The 12,028-nt window shown below is 35.4% G+C and overlaps 1 protein-coding gene across 3 annotated transcripts in view; it reads right to left on the bottom strand.

Moving 5' to 3' along the window:
* Positions 1–12,028, bottom strand: part of LOC149800687 (uncharacterized) — a 121,397-nt gene that overhangs the window by 46,914 nt on the left and 62,455 nt on the right. Inside the window, exon 1 of one of the 3 annotated variants that reach the window (XM_089954723.1) lies at positions 11,775–11,829. The exons of the other annotated variants lie outside the window; for them this stretch is intronic. Coding sequence (XP_089810849.1) covers positions 11,775–11,820 — 46 coding nt within the window. The 5' untranslated portion in view covers positions 11,821–11,829. Of the gene's footprint in view, positions 1–11,774; positions 11,830–12,028 lie in introns of those variants that run through there. 3 annotated transcript variants of the gene reach the window in all.

Genomic DNA, 12,028 nt, shown 5'->3' with positions numbered 1-12,028 from the left:
GCAAATGGTCTGTCATGACAGACTACTTAGTGCTCTGGTAGATAATTACCTATCATGGACTGAACATATCAAACATATCAGTAAAAAAAGTAAATTCAAGTTTATGGCTTCTCAGTAGGATAAGATATTTTCTCCCTGAAAGGCACAGAAAACTATTTTATAACAGTTACATACAACCCTATTTAGACTACTGTAATACAGTATGGGGTAATTCAAATGATAAAAACGTAGCAAAGCTGGCACATCTTCAAAGAAAGAGTATTAGGGCTAATATCAATCCAGAAAGAAAGCAAGGAACATTTGGCTGGTAAGTTAAAAATATTACCTATTAAAGACCAAATCTGTTTGAGAAAAGCCAAATTAATGTACAGGATATCCCATAATTGTGCTCCTGAATATTTACAATCACTATTCCAGTATGGGCTACTTGGTAATACTCCCCACCTGTTATCCATGTCTACCAAACAGTATAAAATTCCCAAACCAAAGGAGGAATTATTTTTCAAAAAAGTTTCCAATACTCTGGAACTCTGCTCTGGAATAGCATTCCAGTTGAGATTAGAAATACCCACTCTATTTCCTTCTTCCAAACCCAATATATCCGTAACTTCAGAGATGCAGCTAAAATAAATAAATTCCTTTCTATGAGGGCCTCAAGGTAGGTTAGTTTTTAGCTAATTGGGATACCTCTCTTTAAATAAGGTCATTATTATTTTTATTATTATAGAGATAGACAAATAAGACCTTAAAGTCCTAACTGGGAAAATGAGCCATCTTGATCATTCACAGCGCAGAGGCAGTATCTTCTCTGCGGCAATTCCTGAGCTCATCCTATAATGGTCAAGTATTTTGTTTAGCCTACCACCCAGGCCCTCTGATCTAGTAATGGATATGTAATGAGGGAGCTTGTACAGAGACTATTCCATGAAAACCACAATGAACCACCTGGAATCTGGACATATATCTGCCAAGATATTCATTTTGCCTCAATTATATGTCTTCCAGAATTCTGCAGCACAAAGAGAAGGAGCAGGTGTACCTCCCTGATGCCAGAGGTATGCTACTAATGATGTGTTGTCTGACGTGAACATAACACAATGATGCCTTGGAGATTGACACACACCCCTGTACAGCTAGGCATGCAGCCCACATTTCCCAGTTGTTAATATGAAAGGTCATTTCTTGCCAAGACCAAAATCCTTCAAGAACTACCCTCCCTGGCTCCAGCTGAGCTCCCAATCCTGAATCTTATGCGTTTGTGCTCAGAAAGGAGTGTGATTTTTGTGGGAGATGGGGACTTAAGTATTCCAGCCAGATCCCAGGGGAATCTGAGCTGATATCAGGTCATTCTGCATTATTAAGTTTACTAGAAGCAGAAATTGGAGATTACACAAGTAAAGTCTCCCATGGCATTTAAGTCCACAGCCAAGTTCTGAGTTCCCAGGAGACAGAGTTATTATAAAGTTAAGATGAAGGACCCACAAGTCATCCATGATATCTGACCAAATTCTGAAATGAGGACTCAACAAGCACTAAGCTGCAGGAGAGCATGCAAATTATTAGGGAAGGTGAAGGAGTCTGCAGATTTTTCTCCTGACCTTTAGAGTGAGAGCCCAGAACTCTGCTGATATCCCAACAAAAATGATGCACTAGAAGGGGGGGGGGGCTGAAAATTCAAGCCAGATAATGAACTCAGTAGCTGGAGGTAGATATTTTGAAGGATGCAACTAAGGAGTAAGATTGGGATCATGTCTTTTTTTAATTCTCGCCATCCAAAATTAGTTGGAGGAGGGAATAATTAGCCTGGACTAGGGACTAGGAGTCCCAGAAAAGGAAAGCAATGTAACAGTAACTAGTACTTTATAACTGCTATTAAAATAGTATTTTGAATCTTTTTCCTTTCAAAATTAACAAGTCTTAGCTCAATACAAGTTATACTTGAACAACAATAACAAATGTCAGACACAAGCAGCTTTTATAAGAATGTGAATCCCTTGAAGAGACGGATGCACTACTGGGTGAAAAGAATTAACAGGAAGTCAAGAACATTCCATTTCTACCTTTTAACTGCTTAGTGCTGAAACCGTCTCTGATATTCTTCAGCGATAACTCATTTCAATATAGCTGCTGTGGTGAACATATTGGATATCAGACTGGCACCATGTTCATTTACAAAAAAGCAGACATTAAGTTTTTGAGTTAAACCTATTATCAATTCTAGGGGAGTAGTGACAACAAGATTTCAAGACAGCTGTCATATCAGCCTTACTGGATATATGACTGGCAATATTTTCATTTAGAACCAATTAGGTATCATGAGAAGTATACTAGTGAAACCTGATGCTGACATAGCCATCCATTAATGAGTAGAGACCAATAATTTCAAGATACCTTGACCATATTCAGGATGTCATTTCATTTGGAACCAAGCAGACACCATAAGAACTCTTCTAATGAAAACCCAAAGTCACAATGACTTTTATTTCAAGATGGCCACATACTGGACATCACTTTGGCACCATTTTAATTTAAGATCAACAAATCTTTACAAGTCTTTTAGTGAAAACCCCATTATGATACAACCATTCATTCAAGAAAAGTAGTGATAACTTTTTCAAGATGGCCACTGTAGCAGACATATTAATTTCAAATCAGCACCATTGTCATCAAGGACAAAGTAGACATCACTGAAAGTATTTTGGTGAAAACCACATGTCAATATGACCATCCATTAAGGTGTAGCAGTAAAAGGATTTTTTATATGTGCTGTTGCAGCGGTCATATTAGATGTCAGATTAGCATCATTTTTATTATGAGTAACTTAACATCATTTGAAGTCTTTTAAAGAAAATTCCATGTTGATATGACCATAAATTCAGGAGTAATCATAATAACAAGATTTTCAAGACAGCTGCCTTGGCAGTCATACTGGATGTCAGGCTGACACCATGTTCATTTAAGACCAAATGGACATCATAAGAAATCTTCTGGTGAAAACCCAACCTCACTATAACTTTCTGTTCAGCATGGGTTGCAATAAGAAACCTTTCAAGATGGTTGCATTGGAGGCCTTATTAGCCTTCAGATCAACACCATTTTTATTTAGGACCAACTACAGTCCACATCTTAAGTATTTTAGTGAATATCCCATGTTGATAATGACCATCCATGCAGAAGGAGAAACAAGATTTTCAAAATGGCTGCCATGATGGCCATACTGGACATCAGATCAGAACCATTTTCATTTAGGACTAACCAGACATCATAAGTCTTTTAGTGAAACCACATGCTGATATAACAATCCATTCAGTTGCAATAACAAAATTTTTATGATGGTGGACATACTGGTTGCCTGAGCAGCACCATATTCATCTAGGACCAACTAGACTAAAGGATGAATGTGTGTGTAAAATTGTGTGGCAATCATCCATGTAGTTTAGGAGAAGTAGCAAACTTGTGCTGACAAACAAGCTCTTTGTAGATTCAGATGCATTTGGTTTGATAGCTGATTGACCATTAACCCTTTCCTGAGTAAGCTTAACCAGAGGTTAGTATATGTCACTGGTTATAGCAACTATCACTGGAAGATTTCTACAAGTTATCATTTGATGATTAAAAAAAATACAAATTTGTGTTTTGAAACTTAAACATTGGTATGTAAATAGCAATTTGTGTTTTAAAAATAGACTCTGTGACCTGAAGATTTTAGCTGCCACTTGTGAGTTATTTTGCTCATTCAATGTGTTTGAGACCTTAAGTGAACCTGGCAGGGAGAAATAATGAAGGACATTGCTGCATCTGGGAAGTACCAATCTGTTTGGTTGTGTGTTTTCGTGAACATTTGGGCAAAAATATTAAGGAAATATTCAATTCATAGAAAGCAAAGTCTAAATATTAAGTTACTGAAGATTTAGCACAAAAATGCAAAGGTAAAAAACGTATGGGACAATGCCTTGTTATGAAAACTGAGAAGAGTTCTAAGGTCAAAGAATGTTTCACTCATTTTTGGGAAAATACAGGAAAAGAGCTGTGAAGCAAATACTATTTAACCAATGTCTTAAGTCACTACATGTAAGCAGACAATTAGTTAAACCATAAATTTGCAATCCTATCAATGGACTGTTGTAACAAAGCCAAAATATCCGTGGTCACAATAAGGAAGTCCTCCTTCTAAAAATAGATGCACTCACATGTTGGTGGGTTTTAATTCAGTTGGAAAGATGGTTTTAGTTTATTCATGTGCCATTTTTAATGCTTCCGAATGTTATCTATGAATAGTTACAGTAATGTTTTATCGGCAACAAGGAAATTGAGACAAGCAATATGGTATGAAAACGCGTGTGCATTTGCTGTCATGCAAATGTTACAGGGGCTGTTTCAAAACAAAATTTACATTTTCAACAGACATTTTATGGTGAAATTTCATAAAGAAAAAAACAATTCTTGTTTAGTAAATTTTTTTGTCTCAAGTTCAATATTTTGAGTAAAAACTGGTTAAGAAAAATTCCACTTAAATAAATGTACATGGTAAATCATGTGTAAGGAAGTAAATATAAAAGTTATCAATTACACCAGTAAGTATTAGTGGCACGAAAGCAGTCAGGCATTGCATCCTGTTGATAATGAATGAATCCTGTTTTCTGTCATCTGACTATTAGAACTAAACTTTCATCTGTTTCAATTTTGTTGTTTCATAATAAAGAAAGCTCTAAAGTGCAAAAGGGAAATTGTAATGGAAATATGACCCACAGCCATGACCTTGATGATAGAACCCCCAATGTGGTTACACATCACACCATCAAGTGGTGATGTACAAGTATAATAAGTCTGATTTCTAATCTTATAAGATTTTAAAGTTAAGAAATGGAATGGAAATTGCGAGGGAAAACAAAAAACACAGAGCAATGACAATGAAGATAGCAGGCTCTAGATGATCTGTAACATACCATTCTAATAATGATGTACAAGGCACACAAAAATGTGTTACCAGTCAGACAACCATTCTAATAATGATGTATAAGGCACATAAAAATGTGTTACCAGTCAGCCGACCATTCCCATTTTTCAGTGCTGACCCTAGCGCTTTACCCCCCGGGTTAATAAATAAAATTTAATTAAAATAATTCCAAAACTGATTTGTACATCTGAGTTAATTTTGCCCAATACTTTAAGTGCTTAGTATATTATATGCATAATCATGATAATGTATATATTTTTGTAAAAGATTAAATTTAAAAAGTTTAATCTTTTTTCAATTCCTAAAAATTAAATTTATTTGTGCATCTGACTGAGCCAGTTTAGCCCAGTACTTGAAGCATTTAGTACATTATATTTAGTACATTATATATACTGATCATTATAATATATATATATATATATATATATATATATATATATATATATATATATATATACCTAACTACCCTATTTTTAAAATCTGAGTACAACAGGAAACATATTTTCTTCTTTTGGGCCTAAGCATAGAAAGTCAAATGGTTTTAAATTTGTAGTGTTTGTGGATGATGGAAAACTTAAAATATTGAACCAATGATGAACTGACCTTAAAGACAGGAACTCCGACAGAGCATGTCACAGATTCTCTAAGGATGCTGTACTAGTACACTGAGTTTGATTTGCTCCTTGCAAATGGCTTTAAAGTTATAAATCAGAAATGAAACTGTAAGTTGATGGACAGATGGATAGAAATGTGGATACAGTACTGTCTCCTATATATTTTCCAAAAGGCAGGAAACAATAATGAACCAAGTTATCCTATAAAAATCAATAATAATCAGCTCATGGTAAGTTAAGCCATTACATACATCATACTTTGTAATTGTCACGTAACTTTTTATGTCAAGATTGAGCAAAGTCACTGGGAAAATATTCATAGCTCAGGGATGCCATTAATGGTGTTTTAGTTTGAGTGAATGCACATTACTGTTGGTGAGCCTTCAACCTCACATGCAAAAATTAGCATTTTTACCCTAATGCTTGCTTGTGAGGCAATCTTTACTGATAAATAAAAAATGTGACAACCACAAATTGAAAGACCTCTACCCACACTATACCATATTTCATCTTGTGCTCCTGAAAGGTGGTAAGTATTACTGAGTACAGAGATATTTAACCGTGTGGTTTGTATTTTGTTGAGTTTTGTTTCAAAATAAATAATAAATTCACTGTAAACAGGCACTACAGGGTCTTGGCTTGGCAGACCTGCCAACCCTGACAAGTCCGTCTCAGTAAGACAGTTGATTTTTTTTCTGTAAGACTGACCAGTTTTCAGTAATGTGAAACAAAATATCAGAAACTGCTATTGTAAAGCTGGAAAACGTAACTAAAAGTTCGTCACATCAATGATAAACATTATGTTCAACTGAAAAGTTTGTAAATTATGCGTAGATTTTATTTACCACTAGTACAGTTGCACAAACTCTAATTCCAAACCCTATGCAGCTCAATGGATTGTTGCTATCTCTCAAATTGTCATAATTCTTGGAAACTCTTTTCCATTTCACATGATGATGGCAATCATCTCTCCTGCCATGAGACATACTCAAACTGGCATGTGATGTCCAACAAACATCATTGTGTCCTTTCCAGCTTTTATTCACAAGAATCTGAATACTCACTTTTATTCTTCTGTGTTGATTATTAACACTTTCCTAGAAGCTTATTTTTCCTTTCGTCTTAAACAGGCATCACTTTCAGGACACCATTTTTAAAAATTCTATAATCAACAGTTTGATCATGCAGTCGCTTAGCAGTTTAAAGCATCTGTGGTGCTGCTGTAAAGTCAGTCTGGCTCCCTGACTAATTTCACTAATTCTAAGATGAAACTCGGATCCAAATAAAACATGAATGAACCAATTATCTGGATTTTTTAGGCAACGATAATTTTTCCATAGTTTTTGCTAGTATGCAGTTAGTCCGCATTTTAAAGGTAATTTTCGTAAGACTTGCAGCTAAATCGTAAGAGTTGGCAGGTCTGGCCTGGCCCCAACAGGAATTAGAGGTGCTGAGGGTTCAACATATCTTACTCGTGAAATACTCCCAAACAATATGACCACATGAAGCAACTCCTTGCCAGGGAAGAATTAAACCACTCAGAATGCAGATAAAAAAGAAGAAAAATATTGACAGGTAAGTTGATGCATGGCTAAATATGAAGCTGTCTTGAGGCATGGCAAGGCCAATCATCTGCTCATTGGATTTGACAATAATTTATGAACTGAATTTAACAAAATTCCAAACTAAAACTTAATACCAAAATACATCACAATTTCTGATGATCAAAAGATCCCAGTATAAAAGAATGTAGATGAAATGCTATGAAAGGAACTATAGTACCTTCATAACATAATAAGGAAAAGTTATTTCAAATCTGTTCATAGTAAAACTTAATGGTAAATTCAGACCAGGCATAAATAAAAAGACTTTGTGACTTGTGAACATTTTTAAACAAGATGGTTTTTCAATTTGTCTGGCAGGAAAATGATTTCATCATATTCACTGATCTAAAAACTGAATATTTCAGCATTCCAGTAAATGATCATTTTTAAAAATGTACATTAAATTGTAAACTGTAATATTTTATAAATTTTCTTCCTTAACCTGAAGTTTTCAGTGCACAGAAGAAAATTACTAGAATTTGAACCCACCCTGTTTATAATTCACAGAACAGTAGTGGTGTGCAGTAGCACCACAATTCACAGTAATTTTTTTTTACTGTTGGTATCTGCCATAGCATTTTTTTTTACTGCATCAGTAATCTGCTATAAATCTGAGCAAGACATTTTTCCAACTACTGACAAACAGAAATTGTCACCCCAAAAAATGTCAGGCCATTCTCCAAGAACATTAAATTATTGGTTCCTAATATATTTGCAGTATACCATGGTTCATATCACAGCATGGTCAGAAATACAGCAGTATTCCATGGTACAAATTGCTATATGTTCAGAAATACAGCAGATACCAAGATACACAGTAACACTGTACGTAATTCTTTGTGGCATAGATCTATGCATCAGGGTATTTGTCACTCCTGCTACCTGCAACCATCATTAACACATTAACCCCTGGTGACGAGTTTAAGTGGCAGGATGTAGTAGCCTAATGCCGAGCTCTGTACCGTCAAGGTCATGTATGATACACTAAAGTGGGTGGTATTATAGAAAGGTAGACAGATGTAGCTCTACAATGATACCAAATAATCTGGAATATCTAGTTGCACTACAAAATACAGAGGGAAAAAACCTCATTTTCTGGACCGACTTTTTTCTACCAAAAATTCACCCGTGGTCGGAATCTGATTTTGTGTCCGGATTGTAGACTTTTTGGTCTCAGATCTAAGGCAAACAGATATGAAATGCAAACTGAAAATTAACCTTTGCAAAAAGTAGGATAAGATGGGCATTCGGAATAAAGAGTGCAAGAGAGGTCTTGATAGAAAAATAATAGGTCCGTGAAGCAAAAAGCGGGAAAAAAAGAAGAGCTCCAATTTTTACCCTTCTGCTCATGTTCAAGCCATATAGCCAATTAATAGCCAATGAAAAATGATGTTTCTAACACAACTAGGCACTATTTTATTGGAAGATCACCTGGAAGTTGGTGTTTTTGGATGTATTCAGAAATAACTTTCAAAATGTATTTCCTACTCAAATTTCAGATGAAAATGACAAAACCTCCAGGGGTTAATGTGTTAACATCAACATATTCCCCAATTTACTCCCAACTTACTCCAATAATGCCTCCATCCATCACATCTAAATTATGCTTCAACGGGGGTCCATTTTCATACCCACTGTCTGAAACAAAACAAGGTTTCTTTGTGCAGACACCAGCTAAACCCAACTTTTTCCTGCAGTCAAACCAGTTTGTATTTCAATGCATTTCCTCTATTTTGCAGTTGCTATACAAAAGACAAAACAAGTTGTACAGAGGCTTGCATTACAATGAAGAATGTAATCAAAAGCTTCAGGGTGAAAGAGCAGTCCTCATTCATGTGTGACCTGCAGAGTTTGATGAGATTAAGTACTTTTTAAGTGCAAGAGCATCTGTCAAAGCTTAACCTTTGTTGTAGTTATTGTAATGTTTAACGCTAACAATTCAGCACATGAGAGGCTATACATGGCGGCCAGTATTAATGGTGGAGGAAGAACTCGGGGAAAACCCTGGAAAGAACCACTGACCCACGAGAAGCTACTGGCAAGCTTTCTCACATATCCACATTGGCTGAATCCAAGACTCGAACCCACACAGACATAGGTGAGATGGCAGTGATCTGTAACAGAGAGTGCTTTAGACCACTCGGCCACCCTAAAGCTTAACCTGGACTAACTACTACTAATAATGAACATACTGTGACCTCATGCCTGCGGAAAAGAAAACAGCAGAACTGCAGGTTTTCTACTTTTCAGGAAATCCCAAAAGCTGGAAATGGGCTGAGCAAATTTTTCTACAACAGACAAAGAAGAAAATGACACGGAGAAGAATAGAATTAAGAACACAAATCGGACTGACAAAAAAAAAAATCTTAATTTTGGAATATATGTACTATGTAGTTACATGTACTTGAATATGGTAAAATGTAGCCAGAACTTTGGAAAATACAAGACAGCATGCATGCTGCAGCATTCTCATATCATTTCTTCACATATCAATATATGCTTGACAAACTTTTTTTACGCATCTCCTGCCCTCCTGTATTTCAAAAGAGGGGTTGTTCCTTGTTTTCTTTTTATGGCATAGCAACACAAATAGGTTATTTAGTACGAAAGTAATTGAAGTAAAGTACCTTTTGCACTCCCTGGTAGACAAACTGTACTGATCTCATGGTAAGATTTTAACCTGCACCCTTACATACACAAGTTTGGCATGCTAACCAATGCACCATTAATGGTTCTTTTGAAAGATGTAATTTCACTGAACCTTCTGTACCCTAAGGGACCCCACAAAATAAAGCAAAGGTCACATGACTAGTAAGTACACATGTCAAAAAAGATTGTCATTTCATGGTTTTAGCTACAAATGAGGTTTTTCTTCTGTTTTTCCATTAGTTCAGGGTGTCATTTGCATTTCATAACTCCTGTAAAAGACTATCAGACTTGGATTAGGATTGTTTCCTTTATTGTGAACTAAGTGTAGAGCAATTCCTTCTGACAGCAAAGTTTCAGTGCACTGGTCATTGCTATCACCATAATGCCATTATTAATGGTGGATAACTAAAAACTAAACCCCTTTGCACATGGAATTTTTGCCAGAAACTATGACAGACCATGCAGGTTACATATGAACAAGAGTTATATTCTTGTTGTCAACACTGCAACTATATCTAGTGTTGATATGGTTCATGACGCTGAGGTCAACCATGTTATTAGAGCTCATGTCATGTGGCTGCAGTGCAGTCATTTCAATGAGAAGGGCCTACGTTTTCCCCTCTTAGTTGCAACTATATCTGGTTTACAAATATTTTGGCATTCTGTTTATGAGAATGGAAAAATGTAAGGGAATATTTGTGTACAACCCAGGATTATGTTGTTTTTTAAGAGTCATCCTTAGCTATTCCAAAAAAGCTTTCAATTCTCAGGTGGACTTATTTGGAATAACATTCTACATAATATTAAATCAGCTCCAAGTATCTCTTCCTCCCACAATTGGTTGATTAGATGAATGAAATCATAAAAAAATAAAAAAAATGGTGTGCTTATTAAAGTACTGGGTTGGAGCTGATATTATTTCTTCCTGAAATATAATCTGAAACCTATCACATCAGACATGACATTCAGCGCAAACCTGTTTGAATCTGAGCAAAACCATTGTTATTAATCTTGGAACATGCATATATCAAGTTCAGTTGAATCTGCATAATAAATTCTTATGATTTACAATGAACAGTGATTTGCCTTTTCTTTTTTACTGTACTATACTTCTGTCACAGGATACACTTGAAACATCTAGTAGGGTCACTTAGGGTACGGAAGGTTCAATGAAATTGGAAAATTAAATTATACCAAGTTGAAGATTGATGATAATTTCATTGAACCTGTAGTACCTTCAGGGATCACCTACCTGCCCCATGTCTGACCTTGTATCATGTGACCTCTCTAAAGACTGACCAATCACATAACCTATATATCATCTTGTGTTATCTCTATGGGTACTACAGGTTCAATCAAATTATCATTAAACATAACTTGGTAAGTATTGTTCAATTTTCAATTTAAAGGAACTAATGTCACTGGCACCAGTGAAGTATTAACTATAGGGAAACTTTCATGCTGGTCCAGTGAATTCATTTATTTTCAAGTGCCATGGTTTCGGAATACAAACGACATTTATGATGTACTGGAATTTGTACACTGTGTTAGGGGTCCTACTGATTCAAAAAGAAGAAACACTGTACACTGTCTTTACTTTCGCAGTTTGTAACAACTATGAAATCATCAAAACTTGGTACCCTACAAAAAAAATTGAAATTCACAGTAGTATATTCAAACTTGTAGAAATATTTCTTTGAATAAAATTCCTTGTATAAAGGTAACTTCTGAACTCTTTGACTAGTTGTATTAAAACCTATAAAAAACGTGGCATGTCAAATATATCAGCATGCATGGATGTGATAAAGAAATTTTCCCAACTAGGGATAAAACGTGAAACTTTAACACTTATCAAAGTCTGACCCATTCTGAGTTAACATGTAGTTGTGTAAATTATTGCTTACATTTTCAATTAATAAAATTTAAATTCGTTAAGGAAGCCACTATTACCTGACTGACGTGGAAGGTGGAAACAAGATTCAATCCAAGAAAACATCTATCCAGCAATATCTGCTTGTAATAAATAGATTTTCTAATAGCCATACAGTTATGAATCATTTGCCCTAGTGGTGTTTAGTCAGGTCTGGTAAACCAACTGTAAACAAACAAGACATCTCACTGGACAATTCATATACCAGTACAGTAGCTAGACAGGTGTAAGTGGACAGCTATATTTACCAAAACATTCTGTTAATTCACACTGA

The sequence above is a fragment of the Sinohyriopsis cumingii genome, chromosome 4 (genome assembly GCF_028554795.1).
Source record: "Sinohyriopsis cumingii isolate HCF-2022 chromosome 4, ASM2855479v2, whole genome shotgun sequence".
NCBI classification, from domain to species: domain Eukaryota; kingdom Metazoa; phylum Mollusca; class Bivalvia; order Unionida; family Unionidae; genus Sinohyriopsis; species Sinohyriopsis cumingii.
This window is presented reverse-complemented; position numbering and strand designations above follow the sequence as displayed.